Here is a 26,144-nt window from a genome sequence, read left to right on the forward strand (position 1 = left end):
AGTCACCTTTTAACTCTTTTCATGTCTGGTAGTTGGGAAATGCTTTTGAGGGAGATTTGCCATAGTAAAGAAATAGTATGTCTTTCGCCTTTGTCTATAGTCATAAGGTGTGTCCTATGAGCACTGGATAAGTGAGCTGTTGAGTTTCTAAAAAATGAAGCTGCGCACGTAGGGTGGACCCCACCCTATTAGTCTAATACCCTGGCACCCGCCCATACCACACACGCAGAAATACACAGAGCGGGAGGGAGTACAGTTGATTTCTTCTGCCACAATAGTTTGATTTGTATGTGGAAGGTACATGTGATAACTTCATCATGCTGTCATCAAGTCAGTTCATACTGCGCGTGCACACATGCACGCAGCTGAGTTACTGATTTAGTAATGATAATTCGGAATCTGGGGTCTGATCTACAGAACTTGCTTTGCTTCATGATTACAACATTTCAAAAAAACAAATTTAATGGGCCTTGTGATGACAGTGACAGCTGATGGTAAACTCAAATACTCTCAATAACCAAAGTGAATAACACTGTATGATAACACTGAGTTTATTAAAATTATAAATAACAATATCTGATAATAAAAATCCTGTTGTGCAGTTGCTTTTGAGAGTTTGAAAGTATGACTGCTTTTGAATTACATATTTTTCATTTGTGTACTACTTCTGGATATCTATATCTTTATGAGTGTGTGCTTTAGTTGCAGTGTGTCCATACATTGTCTTTAAGTATTTGTGTATGAGACCATCTGTGTTTCCTAAACTGACTCTGTATATACTCTGTAGTTGTAGTGTGCAGGGAGACAACTGTATGTCTCCTTCTGAGCTGTGTTTGTTGCTGTGTGTATCTGTGTCTGGCCTACATGTGTTGGTGTGTGTGTCTGAACTATCTATGTTACTGGTGTTTTTGTTGGTGAGTGGGTCTGTGGCTAACAAGCATCTGTCTGGACTGAGCAATTTCTTAAGCAGGGCTGAAAGCTGGAGACTCAAAAGAAGAACCAAGGATCCATTGACAGAAAGAACTCTGCAAGAAAACACACACACATGCAGGCACACATGCACATACATACACACACACACAGGGAAAAAGAGCAACTAAATACAGCATAGAACAGACACTCCGACACACCCGTATGCAAACTCTTTAAATGAAATATCTACAATTAACTGTATGTATTCTTGTGAATACCACACATTATTAACCCACAAATAAATACACTTATATGCACACACACACAAATTACCTCTCCATTTCTCTGATGAGCTTTGGCAATGCAACAGTCACATTTGTTCCACAGCTAAACTTTCTGCCAAAAGGGACATCACAGATTACACCATCCACAGAGTTAGATGGCAGTGGAATCTCTGTAGGAAAGACAGACAAGCAGAGAGAGAGAGAGAGAGAGGGAATGAGAGAGAAAAATGGATCTGAATATGTATTTGGAGGCTCTTGAAGAAAAAGTGCATACACACACTTTTCCGTACCCATAGCCGAAGACTGCAGTAGTTCCACTCTCCCACCAAGGCCAGCTGTCTCCACGTTCTCTGCAGCTTTCAGTAACTGAGCTGCTGAACAGTCCATGCCAATAAACAATGTACTCTGCAGATACACACATACACAAGATCACTAAAGCATATAAATAGAAACACAGTCGTTCTGTCACAGAGAGGCGGGGTTGCTTCAACACGTACGGAACACTCCTGGGCGGCCTCCAGAAGAACTGTGCCAACTCCACACATGGGGTCTAAAATAACACAGCCTTCCTAACAAAGACCGAATGAATAAAAAAGAGAAAGAAAGACAGAGAGAGAGAAGGCCAAAGGTGAGTGAGAACACATATTCAAAGTCATCTAGTTCCTGCTTATCATGGTACTGTAGCATAATGTATTAATATTGAAGAATGCATTATGACAATATTCCACAAGAATAAGGTATTTTAGCATTGCAGTACATGAAAATGGTATATAGTATTCTAACAACTGAGTATGGGTGTTACAACCAGTTAATAATTCATTTTAATTTCTAAACACATGAAGAAAGCCTTGTAGTAGTAAGAGGGGATGTGAAATAGGGATGTAACAAGTAAACATATTTTCTTACTGCTTAATCTCACAGTTTTTAAACAGTTAACCATGTAACCGATAAGGGGCAAAAAAAGCCTGTATGAACATCTGAAGACATACTCCTTATAACCACTAAATAATGGCAAAAGAATTTAAAAACACTTTTGAGCACACATTTTTGAACAATGAGTGTTTCTGACTGAACGTTTCAGTTAACTGTTTAAACGTTTTACCTTTCACATCCCTAATGTGCAATATACCTGTATTGAGCAGAGAGAAGCCATGGTCCAGGCGACAGTAGACCTAAGACCGCTGTGCTTGATATAACTACGACTGGCTAAGGAACACCTACAGAAGAGAGAGACACACCCTTACTGTGAAAGCAACAAAACACACCCACTCTTGCAAACAGAACACACTAACAGTATATAAACACATTTCTCTTCCTGCTAAAATTCTGATACGTACTTCAAAAGAGGGATCCCCAGTATACAATGGTCATCATTTATTGATACATTCACCTAGGTAAGAAAGAAAGAGTGAGAGAAAGAAGCAAATTAAGTCTCTGTGTGTGTGTGTGTGTGTGTGTGTGTGCCTGTGTGTATGTCTTCATGTATGAGTATGTCCATGCACATACTTCCAGATCAGGCTCTCTAAGGTCTACTTTCCATCCCAGTTGTCGTCTGATGGCTGTCCCAATTATCCGACTAAAGTCCTGCAAAAGCAAGAGAATATACCCAGTGAATAAAACAAGTATTATTTTTTTCAGTTTTCAGAAAACATTATGAGAAATACACAATGCAAAATGTATTGGAGACACCCTGAAATATACTAATCTACTAACAAGCAAAAGAATAATAAACACAGACTGCTTGGGATAGACAAACACATACACACACCTGGGAGGTAAAAGAGCACATGACAGCTCCACTGCAGCGACAGTTCACTCTGAAAGTAGGTGAGGTTTGTCCTAATAATGTTCTGTTTTGATTTCCACTCTCTTTGGTGTGTTTTTTTGAACCTTGAGAAAGTGTGCAGTTGGACCCCTCACTCAAAGACTCTTCGTTTCTTAAACTTTTGTCATTTACTCTTGTTTCATCCTCTTCCTCTCTCTTCCTTTTCTGACCCCGTCCACTCACAGGTTTTAGCTCCTCCACCAAGCGGCTCCAAATGGACAGGGTGTGAATCCAACTGTTTAGATCACCAATGATGCTTCTCTGAATTTTACTAATTGTTCTAGCTAAGGAGACAGAGATAAATAACAATAAAAACCAATCAGGAAAGTTTGTTTTTATTCTCTGACAGAAAGAGGAGTTTGTCCTTTAGAATTTATTTTTCGACATAAAAAGTTGATAGTGTTCTCAATGATGTATACCTGCAAATTTTGGGAGGGAAATGGGTGGGTCTCTCCTGATAAGCAAGAACAGCCTCTCTGCTGATTTCAGTTTCGTGACGTGCTCTAAAGGTGCACAAGTGCTAAAGAACACTCTCCCAGAGATGTGGTCAACCTAAGTAGAGAAAGAATTGACCACTGTAAAAGTATTCGGTACATATTAACTCTCCAAAGTTCTTCTATCTCACCAACAAACAAACTTGGCAGTGAGGAACAGCCAACTTATTAAAGTGTGACCGATATTCAGAATGCTACTGACAGCGTAAAAGAGGGCACTGGTCGCTGTGGTGACATACAGAAAACTTACATCTGTTGCAGAGAGTTTGCTCTTTACTTCCTCCACGAGAAAGGGCTCCATGCCACTGCCAGCAGTACAGTAATACCGTATACAATCATATTCTTCCCCCATTGTAAACTACGCCTCGGATCTCAGGGTGAAGCATTTGAAGAGAAAAAATGCTGTGAATTATCCTCTCTTCGTAAATTCGCTATTTAAGACAGATGCACCACACCGGAAATCGTCACATTTGTGGCGCTACAATGGTTTGTCAAATTTAAAGTTCACCGAACGCCAATAAACAACACTGAAATGATCCGTTTCGTGATAATGCAACACATCTTATATGAACGTTACTGGCAGCAATGTATCTATTCAATAAATGTCATGTGAACTAAATAAAATAACATACTCTAATCTAGTTAAGCTGCTTAACTCAAAACAGTCTCTTTTGAGAAAGAGAGGCTTTTATTTTAACGTTCAACACATTACTGACTGGGAAATACTACCGGTATCGTAAAGGTTGCGTTTTACATAGTGCATTAGCTCCCTCATGGCACTCTCATGAATATAGGCTACAGACTGTCTTTAGACTGATTATTGACGATTCAGGGTAAAACATTCTTTGCTTTCAAAGGGTGCTTGACTTCTGGACAAGTGGCTGGACTTAAATTATGCAAAGCTGACTCTATTTACTTTCTGGATGTAGTGATATTGTATCTGACATAAATACAGAACCATGGATACGGACCTGTTAAGAAGACCCGCATTACCGGAGGATGCTGTCCAGTACCGTCTCTTTCTTGTACAGACTGGACCGAACACACAAACTGGGGAGGAGTTACTGCAGCGACTTCAGGAGAAGATTCTGGCTGAGTTCGCACCTCTTTTGGTGCCGTATATCTGGCAACAACAACCCTTCAATCTAAAATACTATCCTGAAAAAGGTACACAGGACGGTTCCTTCCAGTCCAAAAACTATGTGAGAAGAGGGGATACGTGTTCTGTAACTTTGATCGGTGTGGTCGAATAGTGATCATACATCTGTTTCTAAAAAAACGGGAATAGACTCGATCTTAACAGACGTAGTTCTATACAGACCCAGTTTTAACTCACTTCTCGCTCTGCTGAATGACACGCATACAGAGAATTACATAATCTGTTATTAATGTAGGGATAACTTTGTCAGGTTCTTTAAAATGAAAGTTTAGTGTTTAATGACATGCTGTTTCTTACATGTCTCGTAGGGGGTGTACCTGCTCATCTGGGTGGCAGTACCGAGTTTGGCGATAACGTCGAGGACGAGTGGTTCATCGTTTACTTGCTGAGACAGATCACGCAAACTTTCCCAGAATTGACAGCAACTGTTCAAGACAATGACGGACAGTTCCTGCTGATCGAAGCAGCTGACTACCTGCCCAAGTGGCTGAACCCGGAGACCAGCGAAAACAGGGTTAGACACAATGAAAATTACGTGATAATGTCGTTGGTGATTTTCCTTTATTAAAGTCTATCGTGTTGTGGGTCACCCTGGCTCAGATGACCTTTCAGCTCCGTTTGTTTCAAACAATTTGTGATGTTTAAGATACATACCAAATTCGAGCTATTTGACTGCGCCCAGTTTGGAGGTGGTGTAGGAAACACAAATTTATTTGTAAAAACAGACCTCTGAGTCATCCAAGGCTCATTGCTTACAATACTTAGGAAAACAAAGAATCCCAATGAATGTGTCAAAATCCACTTTCTACGTAACATTATATATGATAACCCTCATCTTCTTTTGAACTGTCAGATTATTAGTTGGAAGGCTGTTAGAAATCTACACTTTTACAAGTCACGTACACTCTTAGTATCACCATAAAAATATTTGGAGGTTTAGCATGAGTAAAAATGCTCCTTTAGTTAAATTTTTAGTCTTATATATTGTTCTTGAGTATTCCATTTATTCCAAAACTAAGAATACTTCCCACCCATATGGTGGTGATTGCTTTATACGATTACCTGGATGATGCTCCATCCTCATTGACTGTTCTTACTGTTTATCATTGCATCAGGTGTTTCTGTATAGGGGAGAGCTGCATATCCTGCCCAATAGTGTGCAGTCTGGAGAGGTGGGCTGGCCCAAAGGCAAAGTTCCCTCAGTCAGCCAGGCTCTAGAGGTTCTGTCCTCACACAGCAAATCTTGCCTAGCAAATCAGAAGATCCAGTCTTCTCTGAGGAGGAGACTGCAAGGGTGAGCTATGATTACTGGAATAATGATGGCATGACAATGGTTACTGTGATGATAATGACGATAGAAAAATAGTTTTGGTGCCAGTGTTGAAGCCAAAGCTGTGTGTTGATTGCATGTATGTGTGCCTGTGTGTGTGTTTGTGTACACAGGTTTCCGGAAAAGATTCAGTTAAACCTACACCGAGCCCACTGTTACCTGCCAGCAGGTATTGCCGTTGTGTTGTCACAGCGACCTGACCTGTTGGCACCAGCTGTATCTGCTTTCTACCTGCGTGACCCCATTGACCTCCAGGCTTGCAGAACATTCAAGTATTTTCCACCTGACACCAGGGTCCTCACATCGGTAAGACCTCTCTCAGTACGCTTAGAAGCTCTGTGATTATGGGTGCAGTGTGTAGTGACTATAATGTCCCGTACATTTACTGTCGATATAAGACACTGATTGATAGACCAATCAATAATTCAATCAGACCAATCAGTTACACAATCAAAAATGTTATATGAATTAAATGAGTTGCTTTGGACAAAAATGTCTGCTAAATGAAGGTGCAAATGTTCTATATGGAAAGAGCTTTAAATTGTATTACAGAGCTTCTGAGTCAGAGATGTTGTGTTCAGCTCAGTGATGTAATGTATGTTTCTCTTTCTCTCTCTCTCTCTCTCTCTCTCTCTCTCAGGTCACATTCACTCGTTGTCTGTATGCCCAGCTTCAGCAGCAGAGTTTTGTTCCTGACCGGCGGAGTGGCTTCACTCTGCCTCCCCGTTCTCATCCCCAGTACAGAGCTCATGAGCTGGGGATGAAACTGGTGAGCACCCCGTCTCTGGGCCCTTTCTATCACTCTAAATGGAGAATAGGGCTGGATTCTCACATCAAATTACAGTCACAACACTCTGGAATACCTTTTAACCCAAACTCTCTATTTGTGTTCCAGTTTGCTTACATGAATACATATTCCAGTCATGCAACAGAAAATGGTATACATAGTGGTTATGAGGTCCTAAGTCATAATTATAATAAGTACATTTTAATGACTGATTAGTGTGTTTTACACCATGATTTCCATGAATTGTGTTTTACTTGTGCTTCCTAATCTATTGCGCTGTATTGTTGGTGTTTTTAGTGTACCCCAGTTCGTACACACTAGATTTAACTCAGCTGATCAACAGACTCTTCCTTAAGTGAATCTGTTATGTTAGAGCCAAGATAAACTGAACATTTAGGCCCATGAGAGTACACTTTGAAATACTGTTTTAAGCTGAGTATAGTGCTCTGCCATAAAATTCTGTATTCTAAGCTTTTTCTCACAGCAAATTGCCCTGTCATGAGAGTAGTTTGAGTTGTGTTTTTGAATTGTTTGTGTGTTTTGTCCTCAGGCTCATGGCTTTGAGATCTTATGCTCTAAGTGTGAGCAGACCTCAGTGGAGTCAGACAGTCCTGCTAGCTGTAGCCCCTTCTGGAAGGGCTTTCTGGACAGTCTAAAGAAGAATGGCTACTTTAGGGTGAGAAACCCTCAATTGCACAAAAGGGGACTAATGGCACTTCTTTCAGTTAGAGTTGCTGTAGTCGACTCTATCTCTGCAGTATCTGATTTTCTCTCTGTCTGTGTGTGTGTGTATGTATGTGTGTGTATGTGTGTGGGTCCATGTCCAGGGGGAGCTAGAAGGTTCTGCATGCTACAAAGAGTTGATGACTTCAGCAGAGACCTTCTTCAAGCAGTCATTTACTAGCACACAGAGGTGAGCGTTTGAGAGAGAGGGAGAGCTTATGTTTGAAACAGGGAGACAGGGAAAGAAAGTAAAAGAGAGGGAGAGATTTATATATTTATATTCCTGTTTTTCAGTGGTTCCAGTGCAGTGTCTCCTGGTCAGGTGGTGTTGCAGGTGTTACAGAGTGCCCCCTACAGTCTGGAGGAGCTCCGCAAAAAAGAAGAGCATCTTCCACCAGAGGACAGTATGTGCCCCTCATTTATTTCCCTTACTCTCACTACATGTCCCACCAGGGGACAGTATGTATGCTTCTGGTGCGCTCTCTCTCTCTCTCTCTCTCTCTCTCTCTCTCTCTCTCTCTCTCTCTCTTCCTCTCACACTCAGCAGTTCTGTAGTATGTACTCTAAACCATGCAAAGTTTACTTTGTGTCATAATTCTATGTGAATAATAGTTTTGTTAACATTACGAGTGGTACTTATGTGACGCCACCTATCCCTTTAGGTGACAACTGGCTGGACCTTACTCCACAGGACCTGGAGCACCTGTTAGAAGAGAGAGGGGGTAGGGGTGTAAATGAAGTGGCAAAGGAAAGAAAGGGGGACATTTGGGGGGGAAGGATAAGAGGTGACAATGTGGAGAAGGAGGAGGAAGAGGTGGGTTATAGTCTAGTTGCTGTGACGCAGGGAATGAAGAACTTCATAAACGCCATGTCTTCTCACGAGGGGGCGGAACTGCCACAGTAAGACCTGCTTCATGTTGACCAGCTACAGTCACTGAATGTCTAACCCTTACACTATAATCCAGCCTTAAGTTGTGATACAAACAGTATTACAACACAGCAGTTTGCTACAATAATATAACAACATCAGTGTGTCGTTAAACAGCACAGTAATTCAACACCACAGAAATTCACTTTCTCATTCTCCCAGATAAAAACTGTGACACAGGTCAACCTCATCAGGCTCTCAGTCTGCATCATATAGTACAGGAATGCAATGTAGTTTTCTATTACAGGTCGTAATGTCAATGGAACTCAAGACTAATCTTATATAACCTAATTATCTATCACAATAGCCACCCAAACAGTAAACTAGGACTGTTTAGATCCTATATTGCACATTAATAGACTTTGAAGTGCATTGTATGTGACGGTGGCACGGCTCAGTTAGTTTGCATAATTTCTTTGAAGGTCTTACACAGTTGACCCCTTCAGTTTTGACCCTGATGCTGTGACCAGTGCACTTGACAGACTGCTAGGTAAGTAATAGTTCATCGCATTCAGGAATTTAATTTGCAGTGGGAAAATAACAAAAAAAAAAAAATAATAATTTAAAATAATTTTATTTTGCAGGAGGGAAAGAAGAGGAATTAGACTCTGATGATTTAGATGATGATGATGATGATGATGAAGATAATGATGATGACGATGAGGAGGAGGAGGAGAGGGAAGAAGACGTGGCCTGTCCTGGACCGCGGGCTGGTGCAGATGCTCTAGAGAGTTTGAGGGGGTATATGGAGGAAATGGACAAGGAGCTTCAGACCACTAATGTTGGCCAGAGCTTTACCCGTATCAACAAGGTGAGTTACCTAAAGAATTCTCATAAAGGACCTGAGTGTTAAATCAAGTGGTCCATCTCAGAGTCTCTTCTGCATCTCATTCCTTATCAATACAATAGTCCTTAGTTGCGGACAGTTTTTTTTTCATAAGGCCATTTCTCAGAGGTTTGAGTTAGATTGTTGTCAATGCAAATTAAAAAAGTGTCTATGGTGGTTTCTTCATTTTAAAAATAAATACCGTGATAGACGGATAAACCTCTTGTTTTGAACAAATGTTGTATCCTGTCGAAAACTCAGATGTTAAATCTAATATCCTTCAAAACGTCAGCTGCTCATAGATATAGCTCACTGAGTCTTTCTGCATACCATTCAGAAATGGTAACATTTTTAAGGGTTTAATAAATGTGTGAAACCTTTTATATTTAACAAATATTCACATTTTTTTTGCATTTAACAAATGTATATACTACTTGAAAAGTAGTAAAAGTGAAAAGTGAAGAAAAAAACAAATTCAGCGTCACAAACACATACCTGCTAAGCACATATAAAAACCATTTATAAAGCTGTTTAAAATATGCACACTTATTGTCATGTATGGCATCTTTTACAAATGTTTTAAGTCCAAAAAACATTTGCTGAATGTTCAAAGATTCAAACATTGTTAAATTTGTTTAAATATTTGACTTAGAAAAACTGTTTCCAAAGTGTTGCTATAAGGGTGTGTAATGAAAGAAAGGTTAAAACTGCTTATTGTGTGTCACACTTGTACTTTCAGGTGAATCATAACAAGCAGTCAATCATGTCAAGCAGTTTACACATGCTACAGCTATCCCATTTTATGCTTTATTACACCATGATAAAGTTATTTACTGTCTCACAAACAGGGTGGGGTGAGAACAGAAGCAGCCCAGAGCTCCACAGCTGCCCCAGGGTCTGAGCAACAAATGGAGGAGATCCAGCCTCTGGACGTGGACCTCAACTTGGTCACAAATCTGCTTGAGTCCCTGTCTTCACAAGCTGGGTTATCAGGTCCAGCATCCAACCTCCTTCAGAGTATGGGCATTCATCTCCCACCAAATGCTGATCCATCCTGAATATGAATATCTTACTGTTTCTCAACCTACTCCCACTAATGTAGTGTGAATACTCTATCAGCACAGATTGTTACAAACTAGAACTAGAGCCCAAATTAATCTAACTTCACTTAAACAAAACTGTCAGTGAAAGATCCAGTCTGATAGCGCATAGTGTAACACTTTTAGGTGCTTGCTCAGTACTACTCCCAGCTAAACAGTAACTATCAGAGTTCATTAACAGAGGGATCTGGACATTCTTTCCCAGTGACGCCAGTCCTCCTGTACTAACACAACACTCAGTCATCTGCTGAATTACACAGATCAATTACGAGTGACGAAAAGATCATCTGAAAAGTGAGCCGATCTTATTCAAACTGACACACACCCTTCAAGAAAAATGTTGTGGGTTGAGGTATTGGAATCAGACATGACTGTGAATCCCCCACATCAGTTTATTAACCAAAGCTGAGAGAGTTCATGTGTAAGGAAAGAATATTTTTTTTGCCTTTGTTACCTGAATATGGTTTTGTATAGAATTTAAAATAAAGACTGTATTTTTCTATTGCACATGTTCAACTTTTATCCATATCAAATATGATATTATATGAAATTAATCACATTAATGTGGTAAATTTGTTAAAGCACCAGCTCCACAGAACAGGAAGAAAAAACAGTGAAATCAGTGTCGCTGTTCCTCATCGCTTAAAGTTTATGGCAGTGCGCCATTGACATTCCTCATAATGTTGTCAATCATTTGTGTTTCCATGGTGACCCACACCATAAATCTATGTATAACCCAGTGGTTTATGTATTGCTGCAGAACTAGCAGCCTTTAGACCTTCTCGGTTCTCAGTGAGTCAGATGTTCAGTTCATTGTAGCTCTGCTTTGCATATGGTTAATGTTCCCTTTTTATAAAAATGAAAACGCTGATATAAGTGTTATAAAGATGACCGGCCTCCACAGTTTTTGATTAAACTAGATGCACTCATCCTATGCTGGTAAATCTTTTACAGAGACTTTCTCTCGGCACTGAATGTTTACACATGGTCTTATACGAGTTTAGATATTTCCGAAATCACTGGCTGTTGATTAGATATCCACATATTTGAACTCACTTCTGTGAGATAATTAACTAAGACAACAGTGCACAAAGTTGATTAAATTAGCATTTATTTAGTACATAATGCACTATACATAAAGTTCTTATCACATATGCCCATAAATTATCAAAATGAATGCAAGTGAGCTGAGGAAATTGTCCTGCAATACAAAAACAAACAATAAATTACAACTTAAATTACAATGACTCAACACACATAAGTTTTCACAGCAAGAGTGAGATACTCTTTACCATCATTTTGAGTTTGAAGATGATTCAACTCTCATCTGGTCACTCTCTGATCATGCCCCAAATGTGTGTTGTGGAAAACGTATAAACCATGTATCTGAGGAAATGTTCTAGATGCATCATAGATTAAGAAGACTAATTGTAAGATTAAATTTCCAGAGCATTCTCCCTGCCAGCAGTGAAGAAATGCCTCCCTATTGAATCCCTATACACTGCAATTAAGCCTAGATTATTCTGAGTACAATTTTTCTGTTCCAAAATAAGTTTAGTTCCTGGCTAGTCTTATTTTATATAGGAAAACAGTCTGACATGGAAGTGCATTAATACTCAGTGCTTTTATGTAAATGCATTTACAATACTATTTAGTTTGTGATCTGTAGACTTAATAGTTCTCGCAGTTTAGATCTGTATAATGCAACTTTTTAATTATTTTTTCTAATTTTTTAAACTAGGTTATATTAGTTGGAGATGATGGCGTATTAATGGAGATTTGTAGTTTGTCCATGGAGAAGAATGTGCCTGTTGAGATATCCAGATTTTTAAAACCTCATGGACAACACTCATAAATGAAAACCTAAAAAGAACTATCTAGCATTTTTTTTGTTGTTGTTTTTGTTTTTTTCTGGTGCTAATTCAACTGCATTTTGTTATCCCGACTAATTGGCAAATACCAAAAAAAAAAAAGATTTCACACACATTTCAGTGTCTGACCATACAAGATTACCTCTCTATATCTGTTTGGATTATTCATAAATTTGTTTTTGATTGACTGATGCCTTGTAGCACATTCCTGATTGGAGTCCTCGGGATCATCACTGGATCGTCACTGGACTCCTTGGGTATGTTGTCACTTGACCCCACTGTGATGAGTCTGTGAATGGGCATCCTTCATTATTTTCATCTTCATATCTTCTTAAGCTTGTCTGAGTTATATGTTTATAACATACTACAGAACGGCTGTAGCAGGCCACGGGCAGAGTGCAAGAGGGTGGCTGGCAACACAGAGAACCGCAGTGCCACCATGTCCACTAGGAGGAGCTGTAAAGCCCCCAGCAGAAGCATGCCAAGCATATATCCCAGGAACAACAGACTGTGCCAGTTGCCATCTGTCACAGCTCTGGAGCTGTCAGGGTGCAGCAGACATAAGACAGCCAGCAGCACGGTGCGGTTAACGGTTAAAGTGTAAAAAAGGTCAAAGGGAGAGGTGTGCAGCTTCTCAGACTGGGCCACCTTAACGAGCCAGACGAGGGATATGGTATGTAAGATCAGACTCAGTGGAGAGTACAGCCACTCCAGAGTTTCCACTGCATACATACCGTTATACACTGAGAGAGAAAGGAGAGTAGAAATTCTTAGACTCTGACGTCGATGAGAGAAGAACGTGCATACATTCATAATCAAAAGTATAAACCATGTACACACATAAAAACAGAAAAGATGCATTATACTGTGGCCATCATAGTATGCATAAAATTCTCTGGAAATAGCCCCAACAACCACAAACTTCATCAAAAACACTGCATATAGAGCCTCGTTCCTCCTCTCTCATACCTGAATTGTAAATGAGAGAGTTGCACTGTGGGTAATGTAGTACCTGTGATGCTGACAGAGGCCACAGTCACAGCTGTGACCAGGCAGGTAACGGAGGCAGAGGCAGGTGTGTGTATTGCTAACAGATGTCCGAAGGCCAGGCTGAGGAGTGGAAGGAGACGGCCAATCAGAGGGTAAAGACCTGAGTGGCCACTGGCCTCTGCCCACAGTGCCAGCACCGCCTGGGCGCTGCCACAAACAGCAGGTACCAGCAGACGCTCTGCCAGGGGCAAAGAGAAGGGCTTTAGATGGAGTAAACCCACACCGTGCAGTGCAAGCAGCGCCAACAGAACAATGAGCACCTGGAGAAACAGAAATAAAAAAAAGAACAGAGGAAAAATATTCCTCGCTAAGTCTTTCTGTGTACAATCACACACACAAACACATGCTATGAGCAAGTAACAGAAAATGAGAATTTTATGCAGTCAGTTACATGACATTGGCACTGAACAATGCGAGTTTGTGTTGCAACTGATCATTTACCAGACAATACCACTTATCAGAAGTGTATTAATGGCACAGGTGCTATCTGTCTTTGTTACTTAAAGTGCGAAGCACCCATCCCCCTCTGTTAGAGATCATGACTGGAAAAGCTAATAATTAATGATTACGTAGCTAAAGATTGCTAAGCAACAGGACAACTTCCACATTCACGTGTACTTAGCCTAGTACTTATCTATAACACATTGTCACTGCTGCACTGTATCTCCTCTGTTATAAAGTACTACTGCCATTGATCAAGTTTCTCATTTAAAATGTACTGTGTGACTTAAACAGTCTTATATCTTGTTATACATGTACAATGTCATAACAGAGCTCAGGCCATATCAAATACATTCTCATATCCATCGTCATATACAAGATTATATGATTTTCCAACTTTTCTCTCATATCATTACTTTGTTATCTCTTCTGTTATACATCAACTTTCTCACATGCACTGTCCGCATGCACTGTCCCCATGTGGCTATAAATGATATTCTGCATTCTAAGAAAATAACTGTGTTGGCCCACCTTTGACTTTCAGTTTTTTCTTCATTGTTTCAGTGGAAACAATTAAATATTGTAGTCAACGTTAAAAGCACAAGGCTCAAAATGAGGGTTTTTTCAGATTATTTGCCAAACCGTTATTTATTTAAACCTCCAAAGGAAAGTCTTATCTGTTGCCTGATAAAAGCAAAACAGATTGATTGAAACAGAGAAATAAACTCGACATTGTAACAAAAAAAAGAAAACAGCAGAAGCTAATTGTATTAATGGATGATTAAAGTAGGTTAGCATGCTGGTGCTGACTTAAATTAAATAATTACCAAAAAATCAAGCCTTTACCCAAAAAGCATAAAACATTTTTTGAGCATACTAAAAAAATCACTAAGTTTAAAATAATTTCAAGAGTGTCATCTGGTTTAGTTTATAATCCAGAAACAATGACTAGTGCAGTCTAAACACCATATCTTATCTAAATGCCTTGGAAGTCTAGGCATGATTCCAAACACACCTAAATTCCCCCGAAAACAAACCAACTCAACTCAAATGGAAATTTGAAATGTAGTCTTCACCTCAGTGGTAGACCTAATATTTACTTTGCCACATAGCCCAAGACAATTCAGACAACTCTACCAGCAAAATAAATAAAATAAAATAACAAACAAAGCAAAACTAAATTCTGTTGTGTTAAAAATTCTGTCCATTACTGCTTTAGTTAAAGTTTTGTGAATTTGAAAATTTCACTGGCCATATAAATCAATTTATTCCTGTGGTGACTGTTGAAAAGGAGGGATTTGATTGAATTAACCAATCTGTTAAAATCAGTTTTTGTTAACTCAGTGTGAACGCGTCATGAATACTGACAGGCAAAGCAGTTCACAGAGACAGATTAAGTTACACAAATGGCGACACAATTCAGTGATAGTACTTGAGCTACAACAAATCTCAAAGGGACATCAAAGCAGCATCATTCTATTGTAACCTGGGAAGTAAGGGAGAGCAGGGTCAAACCAGTTTCCCCCGTTATTTAAAACATTGCCATGTACCTGAGCTTTATAGACACTATGGTGATGTATGGATGTTTACATAACCAAAGCTTCTTTATCTATCACTCCTGTGAACAGTTTAGCGGTTCAAAAATCATTTCTGAGTTTTGAATTAAATGTTGAAATTAGGGATATTTTAGCTTCACATTAATACATGTGTGTACCGGAAATGACTGATTTCTGCCTTATGTCTGTGTGTGTAGTTACCTATATGTATATAAACAGATACTGTATATTTCTTGCCTCTCTTGCCCACCTTTCTTATGACTAGCACATGTAATGTATCGCAGTGGGAGTGGCACAAGCATAAGTTATGACTTAACTGTCAGGGTTTGTTGTAGCACTGTACAGAATAATTCTAGCGGTCTAGTGACACACCTATGCCAAAAAAATGACAAACTGTACCTTTTGCTCACTTTCAGGTCACAGAGTGAAAAACAGAGAAAGAGAGAAATGGATAAGTGGACAGGGCGCTGCTTTAAAATGCTAAAATGCTCAGGTGTTTTCACACCTGAAAGTCCAGACCAATGTTGGAACCAAAGTTCATGTTTTTGGTACATTGTATACATTAGATTCGGTTAGTTTTGGTTTCACACTGCAATTTTGTGAGTGCACTAAAGAACTCTGCATGACACACTTGTGTCCTGTCATCATCACCTACATGGGCTGCGTCTCCCTTTACTTGACACTGATGACAGAGTATGAGAGAGAGAGGATGTGGGAGGATGGGAGAGCAATGCCACCTGAAGATAAAGAAACAGAGGCAGCAGTATACAAAGTTGGTGCAGCTGGTAGAGATGCCATAATAATAATAGTATAGTGGCAACAAAATGAATCTGTTCATTTTTCTCCACTGAAACGGAAAAGGCTACCCACCACGCCGACATTAGATGCATGCCCGTTTACAAACCAATCAGTGTCAAGTATATGGAGACACAGCCCACGTAGGTGATGACGACAAGACGCAGGTACATCACGCAAAGTTCTTTAGTGCACTCACAAAATTGCAGTGTGAAACCAGAACTAACTGGATCAAATGTATACAATGCAACAAAAACATTTGGTTCAGACCTTGAGGTATGAAAATGCCCTAAGACTGCAGACAGGGGCTATGAAGTAAGAAAAGTCACCTGTTAAAGATATGGGAAGTACGTCTGTTAATCTGTGCTTTTTATCAAGTTAGTCAATATATGTAGCACATATCCATCTCGATTCTTAGAAAAACCTGTCGTAATTTGTTTGCTCAGCTTGACACATATTAACAACTATATTGATCATATACTATTAAGAAAATGAAATGGTTACCTTCCAGGATTTGCGATAACTTATCCATGTTAAAATGTTTTTTGTGTGCCGCAGTATTGCACACGCTTTTAATTTTGATCAATATATGGAATAAGCAGGTATATTTTACCCATGAAATATTGTATTATACTCAAATGACACTGTTTGCATTGGTTTTTAAAGACATGCATGGCAGAGTTACCTTTAGCCCACAGCTGGTTATGTATAACCCTGTCTATGGGACACAGTGAGATAACTAGCCCTCTGTCACCTTCTGTTCAATAGCACATGACTGGCATATCATGGAATTGGGATTGGAGTTTGTGATCATAGCAGAGACATACATAGAATTTTTATTAATCTAATTCACAATGAAGCAAAAACCAGTGTTAATCTCCCCCCCCCCCCCCCCCCCCCCCCAAATCTCGCTTAGAGTGAAAAATGTTTATTCCATTACAGCTCTGCTTGATTGAATTCTTTCATTTTACCTTAAATATCAAATACTTTTGAAAACCCCAATTCCAAACTGAACTGCACTGCAAAAAAAAGAGCAGAATGATTGCTAATGATTAATGATTGTTTTGTGCCTTGCAAACCTGATTACAGCGTACAATAAAGTGCATGACTAAATACTTAATCCGTCTTTCTCACACTCACTCAAACATCTGCACACTGTGTATAGACCTCCCTTGTGGTAGGGTAATTAGCCTACCTCTACACAGCCACAGAGCATGGCTGCACAACAACAGAAGACAAGACTCAATGTGTTCATTGGCTTTTTTAGGAAGCCATCAGAGGTTGTCTGGGCTCAAGTTAGAGCAAGTATAGTACAGTATGTTGTGAATCACAAAATTCATAAGTATTAGTGAAAGGTTAATTCATAAGTTCACATGTTAAATGCAGTATTGTGCATGAATGTGCTCATTTTTTCGGTGAATGGTGAACGTATCCATTTGAAACTAAAGAACGTGAACGTGAACGTTGTTCAGGTTCGCACGAGATTCGGAATTCTCGGGTGCCATAAAACACAGTGCACGCACACATGCTGCACTGTAAACAACACTGGCTAGCTTAACCATTCTTTTTCAAAATGGCCAGTGCAAGTGTCGATTCAGACAACGCAGCTAGTGGTACTGCTGAAGCCAGTTAATATGATTATTTGAAGGAGTTTTATGTGAATACAGATTCTGACGGAAAAAATCTCACATTTTGGTCTGAAAAAACAAGTCCTAGCGTCAGCCACATTGTCATCAGTTTGAAGCAACACATTGAGTTGAAGCATCTCTTGGGAAATATCTGAGTCATTCTATAATTTAGTGTACATTCCATGTCCATTGATGATAATTATGTTTATTCTAACTATTTTCTTCAAAAATATCATATATTACCTATTAATGGAAAGCATGTTACAATATCACACAAACATTATGTGCATCCTATGCATCATTTAGTTTAAAATTTGTTGTGATGTTCCTAAATTGACAGTTTTTGCTGTGTCCGTTTTTCAGTTGAGGATGTGCTGGTCTCAAAATAATGAATGAAAACCATTAAAGTCAATCACAACTATTTGTTTTTTATTTCAAAAGCCTGAATACTAAAGAAAAATAATACTTTAAAAATTGATTTTCTCATTTAAATAATTTAAACATCTTAACTGAATATCTTAATTTTCACACTGTGGTGACTGTCCTCTCATTTTTTTCAGTATCTTATCTATAATAGTACACTGTCAATGAGTATATTAATTGACCATCCACTATGTTACATGCATTATGTTACATACGTTATGGTTTACAATTCTTTAATGATTTTAATTCAAATATATGTTAAAATTTGACATTAACCTGTTCAAGAAAATGATATGTGGTCAGCCAGGCAAGGCCTATCATTGGAATTATGGGTCGAAATAGGGAAACTACGTTACCTGTCAACTAAGTTACCCTGTAGTCTACATCATCAGTCATTATCAAAATCAATCCACATGTGTCACAACACTTATTAATATGGCCACACTTTCCTTTTTTCCCTCATTAACACATTTTAAAAAATTTGTTTTAAATAGTAATAAATAAACAATAGTAGTAATAAATAATAAATCATAGTAATACTACATAGTAGTAATTCACATCCTTTCCCCTAAAAAATAAAACAATTGGTTAATCTTTAAGCTTTGTAACTAGTGGATATGCTACATTGAAGGAACATACTAGCTTGAACCACTGATTGTTCTACTAAGAACATTGTTTTTGTACTTTTTTTTGTTGATGTGAAATGTACCCCAAATTAGAGAATATCAATCACTTGCAGATTAGTCAATCAAAAGAAATCATTAACAAATCATTAACAATGCACTTCTTTGTTGATGTGAAATGTACCCCAAATTAGAGAATATCAATAACTTGTGGATTAGTCAATCAAAAGAAATCAACAACAAATCATTAACAATGCACGGTTTTTGGCAGGTGAGTAGTGAGCACTGAGTACATTGATGTATATATGCATGCACATGAGAAAACAATTGGATTTACTTTGTGTTTTGAACTTTTTACTCCATTTGCTTCTGCACTTCCACTAGTACAATACATAACTTATGAATGTGCAAGTATACACAACCAATGGGAAGTGGCAATGATTAGAGCAAAGATCAGAGCAGCTCAACCAAAAAAAAAAAAACACAGAAGAAATTAACTAGGACTGTGAACTTGTTCAAAATTCAAAATCGTTAACTGTGAACGTGTACTTTTTCATTTTGATCTATGTGAACTTTGAACTAGCTCTTGTGAAGTGTGAACTTGCATAACACTGGATAAATGCTAAAAAGTTACAACTTGGCAACAGCCACAAACAGCAACCCGGTGATCATCCAAGCTATGAGTCAGCACAATAGGCTCACAAGGGTGCAAGGGTGATTTCCAGCACAGAGTGTTCATTTTGACGCACGGACACAGCCACAAGTGCAAAATGGTGCTGTAAATGCATTTTTACACAGCAATGATGTACAAGCATAGAATTTATACTCAATGTTAAAACCAAATCTGTCCTATCACTTCCTGCCATTGATTGCGCCCCATCGGTCCAAATTCCTACACATTTGTCCCAGCACAAGTCAGCACATCAGAAATCACCTCATCAGTTGTGTGGGTTTGAAGAAGATGACAAAACAGAGCATCCTCTTCACCTGGTCTTTGAGAATTCTTACATAGGTAAACAACCAGGCTTGCCCGGCAACATCACTGGTCTCATCTAATTGCAGTGCATAATATGGACTTTGCCAAACATACTGTATATGAAATATGAAATCCTGCGACCCACTGTGTCATTCAAAAGTGGAATGGCACTGAGTTTAGTGGCAGCACTTTCCCAAAGCATGATTCTGCGCATATCTTGTGCTGCAGGCAAAAGCAGTGTCTCGGCTATAGAATGTGGCTTTCCAAGTTTTGCAATACGTTAGGAGACGACATACGAAGCCTCTGTACGCTGACTGGACACAGTTGTGTGTTCAGTTATAGTGGATCTTTGATGATCAAGGGCATCGCGTTTTCTTTTTAAGAGGTCAGTGGGTTTGTGTTTCATTTTGGGGTGCTTGGTGTTAATCTGCAGGGTTTCATGCTGTCATTAGCAAGCACCTCCGCACAAATTAGACACTGTGAGCAAGGTTCCGACGTACCAGTTACCGGAAAACCAGACTGCAAGTACTTTCATTGTATTTGCAGAGTTTTGTTTTTTTGGGAACTGGCAAGGCATCAGTCAGAGCAGCTCTTTTCTCGAGAGTTGAAAATGTATCCATAGTGTGCTTGTTTACGCTTCCCAAATTAAAAGTGATGATTTTGGTTGATCTGTTATGAGTGTATGTGTTGGTATTGTGTTTGTGATATGAATAAATATATAATAATGCCAGGAGGCTATTGCGCAGTAGGCTATTTGAGGGGCGACTGCAATGCTAGCACCTTAGAAACCAGAGCAGGTGGGTAACAGCAATAGCGATTAGTTCTGAAACCAGAGAGTAAATAGCTTTTTATGTTTATTGCACAATATCAAAATCTGTGTTGGGGATCTGAAGGCTAAGCTCAGAGGGAAGAGAAAAGAGATGGAAAGATAAGATAACACTGTTGAAAGGCTGCAAAACTGATCAAAGTACGAAACTATCCATACACAAGTGGTATGTTTCTGATGTCTGAACTGGTGCATAATAGGTCCTGGTTGCTACAAAGGCAATTCAGGCATCAATATCTATACATTTTCAAATAGGTAATGTAATGTAGATTTCAAATTACCCCCACATTGAGGGGGCACAAGTTTTTGTTTTCCTAGCCACACAATTTGATGTTTGTGAACAGGCCAAGTGTATGTTAAAGGCTTGGCACATAATAGGTGCTGGTTACTACAAAGGCGATTCAGGCCTCAATATCTGAAAACTTCCTGAAAGGTCATTTAATGTAGATTAGGGATTATCCTCATATTGAGGGGGAATAAGTTTTTGTTTTCCCAGCCACATAATGTGAAATTTGCGAGTTGGCAATTACTTAAGGCCCACAGTACTTAAAAGGCTTGGTACTAAAAGAGTCATTCAGGCCTCAAGATCTATACATTTAAGGTACTGCATTTTAGTTTAGAAATTACTGCCATATTGAGAGGGCACAAGTTTTTGTTTTCCTCGCCACACAATTAAAAGTTTGTGAGTAGGCGTTTACCGTAGGCCTACTGTATACTACAGGGTCTGTGTACTTGCCCCTGGTTACTACAAAGGTGATTCAGGCGTTAATGTCTGCACATTTACTTAAAGGTACTGAAATATAGATTATAAAAAAAAAAACATATTGAGGGTGCAAGTTTTTGTTTTCCCAGCAAGACATATTGAGAAAGACATACTGAGTTGAGTCTCTATGTTTTGAATATGGTTTGTGGGCTTTTAAAGCTCTTTTTTACGACTTTAATCCTTCTAAAACCCTTTTTAATTATACGTTTTTATTGAAAACATATATATTTAACACATGATAAGTGTTATCAATTTGAAGAGTAGTCCTTTTAGTCACTTTGTGATTTTTGTGCCTCAAATCAACAGCTTTGAAATGTCTTTTATTTTGAAGTTCAGCCTAAGTTTAGTCACAGATGCTCATTTCCTGTTCCCCTGTTACTGGCACTAGCTTCACACTGCACTGATTGGCTGTCGTTCGACTTTGTCACTGCTCATTTGCATAAAGTTGAACTTTGCTCAACTTTTTTTTGTCACCAAGTCGCAGCAATTTTGTCGCCAGGCAACTCATCACTGTAACACTGTAACACATGTAAATCATGAAATTATTATTCTATTTAAAGTTACATCAAGCTGAATATTTTGTGTTAGGGATGTAACGGTACACATATTTGATACAGGATGTTCGGTTCGGAGCGCGTTGTCATTCGAGTGAATATAGTCTAGCTATAACCACACACGTTAAGTGAGTAACTTTATGCTCTGATGGTCAGTCGACCAAAATGTCAGCGAATAAAGTGATACTTGACAAGATACTTGACAAGTGATACTTGACAAGATACTTGACAAGTGTGCCCTCTCTTCTACATTTCTGTATGTGGAACTAAAATTAAAAACTCTGTTTCCTCTCTGATTCCATTATGGAGCTGTTCACAAGTTTGTGCAAGTTTACAAGTAAATTCATATTAAATGAAAGGAAATTTCATGTTTTGAATGTCTTTTTTTCACTGTACTGAAACCATACCGAACTGTGACTTTAAAACCGAGGTATGTACCAAACCATGACTTTGGCGTATCATTACACCCCTACAATATAGTCACTCTTTTCAATGACTGCCGTGAGCCTTCCATCCATGGAGTCTGTCAGTTTCTTGATCTGTTCACGATCAGCTTTTGCTGAAGCAGCAACCACAGCCTCCCAAATGCTATCCAAAGAGGTGTATTGTCTTCCCTCACTGTAAATCTCACATTTGAGAAGGGCCCACAAGCTCTCAATAGGATTGAAGTCAGGTGAGGAAGGTGGCCAGGTCATTATTCAGTCATCTTTGAAGCCTTTGCTGACTAGCCAAGCAGTGGAGTACTGAGATGCATGTGATGGAGCATTGTACAAAAGATCGTGGCCCTCTTGAATGCTGTGGACTTCTTCCTGTACCACTGCTTGAAGAACGTATCTTCCAGAAACTGGCAGTTGGTTGGGAGTTGATTTTCAGTCCATCTTCAACCCGAAAAGGTCCAGCTAGCTCATCCTTAATCAGCCCATACCAGTGCCCTTCCTTCACCCTGCTGATGCCTGACTCAAAGTAGTGCCCTGTGCCCATTAGTGATCCAGCCATAGGCCTGTCCATCAAGAGTCAGTCTCATTTCATCTGTCCATACAACCTTTGAAAAACCTGTCTTCCGGTATTTCTTGGCCCAATCTTGATGCTTCAGCTTGTAAATCTTGTTCAGTGGTGGTCATGTTTCATCCTTCTTGGCCATGTCTCTGAGCACTTGACACCTTGTATCTCTGGACACTCCAGGTAGGTTGCAGTTCTGGATTTGGTGGCACTGGAGGACAACGGGTTCCTAATAGCTTCACGTTTAATTCTTCTCAAGTCTTTTGCAGTTAATTTGCGCCTTTTCTTCTCCATACGCTTTTTCCCACCCCGTTGACTATTCGCAAGAAAACATCTGATTGTCCAGTGGTCACACCACAATAGTTTAGCTATTTCAAGAGTGTTGCATCTGTCTGAAAGGCATTTTACAATTTTGGACTTTTCAGTGTCAGTTAAATCTCCTTTTTGGCCCATTTTGGCCCAATACATATCACCTGAAAATGATTAAATCCAGTAAGCATTTAAGTCTATGTAGTTTGGAGCTGGAATATGCACGTAGAAATAATGACAAGATCAGAATGCTTACTTGCCGAATAATTGTGCACGCAGTGTAGTGTGTGTACTTCAGACGAAGCAGTACATTATCCATGAAAATGATGGGAAGAAATCATATATCACCATGTCTAAGCATATATTAAAGTAACCCTAACCCTAATCTATGGACTTAAAGTATAAAGTATAACCTTAATGGCTAAATAGGTTAACCTGTTTCATAAGTAAAATGTCTGTTTGCACATTTTAGTATAATGGCAGGAAGCGTAAGTGGTTGCATATATAATTTGGTAACTCTAAGGAAACATATATTGACTTTGAAAAAAACCTAAGTATTTGGATCTGTAAGGCATCTAAGTAATAACATAACCTTTATGAAATATATGGCATCCATGGAAGTATATCACAGGAACATCACAGATCTATCCAAGTGCATGTTATCTGTACAGATCACCTTGGAAACATGGCATGTGTTATCCTCTATTAGATTACAAGATGCTAAGAAAATGACATGTGCCTTTGTGTTGACGTTACCCTGATTGCAGTCATACACTATTTACTACGCTACCAACAAAGCCCAGACACAGTAATTCAGCAGCTGTTAAATGATCTGCTTATATTGTCAAACACTGGTCCAGCGTAATTTAACACTAGCATCAGACATGCTGTGTAGACAGACTACAACTTGTGCCAAATCCTAGAACAGATGAGAAGGAGAGAAGATATTACACCTGACTTGGCCTGATTGCACCGGCTTCTCAAATCACTTAGGATTGATGTTGAGGTTCTCCCATTTGTGTTTTGGGGTTCCAACCACTAGCAACTTCGTACATTTCAAAACGTTTGAGTGAATATGTTCCTAGAAATTGGTCAAGATACTCCAGTGCAAGCCCATCAAGCAAACCCTGAGACAAACGCTGTTTTGATCTGTTAAGTGCTGTGATTCATTCATTACCTAAATATTAGCAGCAGAATCTGCTATGTGAGAGAATTAGTTGTGTCTGTGAAAGGCTAGTTTAAGTTTTGTTACCTGTATGAAAGTGAGAGGCACTGCATAGGGATAGTGGTACTGAGGGATGAAGATTCGACTGACAAAACTATGCAGTTTGTCAGTGAGGGAGAACAGAACCATGGCTACCACGGCACCACCGAAGTATATGATAGGGGCGATCACTTTCCACACCTCATACACACACACCCTCAGCTTCGGAGGGCTTCTCATTCGCAACCAGTCTGAGCTAGACAAACAGAGAAAGAGAGGGCAAGAGGGAGAAATCAACCAGATATGAGAAACATGTTGTGACACATTTCTTAACTTTTTCAACAAAAATGACTTCTCAATCGATTTTGAAGAATGAGGGGAGACATATTTTGAGACATAATGGGGTTTTTTTTTGTCTTAATGAACATAAATAGTAATTGTCCATGATTATTTACACTTTTATATTTTTTCACCTGTTAAAAATAAAGGTTTTTGTCTGTCAAAACTATCCATTTATCTAAAAGGTCTGCAGAAGTTAAATTATTCATCCCATTGTCATTTATGCTATGTATTAACATAATGGAAATCTTACCATTTGGAAGGTAGTGTGTTCTTTGAACCTGGATGGGAGTGCCAGGACTCCAGTCTGACCATAAACCCAGCCAGGAAAGAACCTGAGTTCTGCTGAAACTGAGTCATTTGCCTCTGTAAAGTAGCAGCTCCTAAAGGTCAGCCATGGTACCTAGAGACAACAGTAAAGCAAGGTAAATATCATTTCAGTGTACAGACAAGAAAGAAAAACTTAATTCTGGTAGGCTACATCAAAACAACCCCTTTGGCCATGTTACTGATATCACAACAGTTAGTTTATTTGGAATCCAACTTGTAGCACTATTTGTAAGAGCTGCAAAGCCACAAATGTCTCTGAACATTACTCCATCTTCCTCTGTGTATGTGTTTAGTTGCGTCATCCAAGTTACCGTTTAACGTTAAACATTAAATATCCAGATGTATGGTGTGATCTTGTTCGAACACATAGTTGTGATTACGTGAAACACACTGCTCTTAACGGTAACAGAACAGATAAACATATAGCTCTTAATGGTGAAAAATAACCGGTGGTTCGGAGGGTTTCAAAGAGGAACAAGAAAATCTTTTCCTACATACATTTTTTTAGACCATATTTTGTTTAATCAAACTTACCCTCTCAAAATTACGGACGAATAAGGGCTCCCGGGACTGAATTAACAGATCCAAATAATCCACAACTCATTACCCAGCTGTCGATTTATTTTCGGGTATAAACTGAAAGATGAAGAGGTATGTCGGAGGACGCAGCGCGTTAATCTCTATCCGCGAGGCAGAGTTGCGTTGGGTATATTAGTGAGCAGTCCAAACGCACCGTAGACCACCACGCTTGGACTTTGAGCTTGTGGATCTCTCAACGGTATGAGCTAATAATTCTTATGTAGCCTTACCAGTTACATGCCGTGACAGCATTAAACAGACATTATTATCTTAAACTTTTATAACCTCTGAGGTACATAAACTGAATTAAGAATAAGGATTCAGTTCAGCAAATGAAGACATAGCAGTAGGCGATTTGTCAAGGGATGCCACCCCCCTTGTTAGCAAAATGAATCCCCTTTGTTAACCTACCATCCTTCTATAAACTCTATGGAGTAGTGTCAGTGACCATTTGGCTATCACCCCTGTTAAAAAATAACAAATCGCCTACTGCACATTAGGGTATACCCT

At 39.1% G+C, this 26,144-nt stretch overlaps 3 protein-coding genes across 3 annotated transcripts; 1 reads left to right on the forward strand and 2 right to left on the reverse strand.

The window, feature by feature from the left end:
* Positions 1–661: 661 nt before the first annotated feature.
* thumpd2 (THUMP domain containing 2) lies at positions 662–3,867 on the reverse strand. Its single transcript, XM_030787495.1, has 11 exons — positions 3,766–3,867; positions 3,441–3,573; positions 3,125–3,305; positions 2,965–3,046; positions 2,703–2,780; positions 2,534–2,586; positions 2,326–2,413; positions 1,694–1,765; positions 1,487–1,601; positions 1,246–1,366; positions 662–1,025 (listed from the first exon to the last, which is right to left on the reverse strand). Exons 1-11 carry the CDS (start codon positions 3,865–3,867, stop codon positions 662–664), a joined length of 1,389 nt encoding a protein of 462 aa, XP_030643355.1.
* Positions 3,868–4,474: 607 nt separating this feature from the next.
* On the forward strand, positions 4,475–10,782 carry ecd (ecdysoneless homolog (Drosophila)). Its single transcript, XM_030787496.1, has 12 exons — positions 4,475–4,682; positions 4,983–5,188; positions 5,790–5,968; positions 6,118–6,310; positions 6,645–6,773; positions 7,342–7,467; positions 7,619–7,704; positions 7,818–7,918; positions 8,177–8,414; positions 8,865–8,932; positions 9,027–9,253; positions 10,117–10,782. The coding sequence occupies exons 1-12, from the start codon at positions 4,475–4,477 to the stop codon at positions 10,324–10,326; spliced, it is 1,971 nt and encodes a 656-aa protein (XP_030643356.1). The 3' UTR covers positions 10,327–10,782.
* A 680-nt stretch (positions 10,783–11,462) lies between these two features.
* On the reverse strand, positions 11,463–25,907 carry si:ch211-248a14.8 (uncharacterized). The gene is made up of 5 exons (XM_030786014.1): positions 25,590–25,907; positions 24,979–25,128; positions 24,435–24,642; positions 13,252–13,549; positions 11,463–12,982 (listed from the first exon to the last, which is right to left on the reverse strand). The coding sequence occupies exons 2-5, from the start codon at positions 25,083–25,085 to the stop codon at positions 12,594–12,596; spliced, it is 1,002 nt and encodes a 333-aa protein (XP_030641874.1). The 5' UTR covers positions 25,086–25,128; positions 25,590–25,907; the 3' UTR covers positions 11,463–12,593.
* Between the last annotated feature and the right edge of the window lie 237 nt (positions 25,908–26,144).

Source organism: Chanos chanos, chromosome 10, assembly GCF_902362185.1.
Source record: "Chanos chanos chromosome 10, fChaCha1.1, whole genome shotgun sequence".
Taxonomy (NCBI): Eukaryota; Metazoa; Chordata; class Actinopteri; order Gonorynchiformes; family Chanidae; genus Chanos; species Chanos chanos.

Bases quoted from the DNA above. Each gene is read 5' to 3' on its own strand.
- thumpd2 (XM_030787495.1), bottom strand. From the start codon at position 3,867: ATGGGGGAAGAATATGATTGTATACGGTATTACTGTACTGCTGGCAGT. The intron at 2,414-2,533 runs GTACGTATCAGA...TCTCTTCTGTAG, and splicing joins CTGGGGATCCCTCTTTTGAA to GTGTTCCTTAGCCAGTCGTA. The intron at 1,026-1,245 runs GTAATTTGTGTG...GTTTTCTTGCAG, and splicing joins CTCATCAGAGAAATGGAGAG to AGTTCTTTCTGTCAATGGAT.
- ecd (XM_030787496.1), top strand. From the start codon at position 4,475: ATGGATACGGACCTGTTAAGAAGACCCGCATTACCGGAGGATGCTGTC. The intron at 4,683-4,982 runs GTACACAGGACG...CATGTCTCGTAG, and splicing joins AAAATACTATCCTGAAAAAG to GGGGTGTACCTGCTCATCTG. The intron at 8,415-8,864 runs GTAAGACCTGCT...ATTTCTTTGAAG, and splicing joins GAGGGGGCGGAACTGCCACA to GTCTTACACAGTTGACCCCT.
- si:ch211-248a14.8 (XM_030786014.1), bottom strand. From the start codon at position 25,085: ATGACTCAGTTTCAGCAGAACTCAGGTTCTTTCCTGGCTGGGTTTATG. The intron at 13,550-24,434 runs GTAACAAAACTT...CTGTTTCTCCAG, and splicing joins TGCCTCTCACTTTCATACAG to GTGCTCATTGTTCTGTTGGC. The intron at 12,983-13,251 runs GTACTACATTAC...TTTCTCTCTCAG, and splicing joins GGCCTCTGTCAGCATCACAG to TGTATAACGGTATGTATGCA.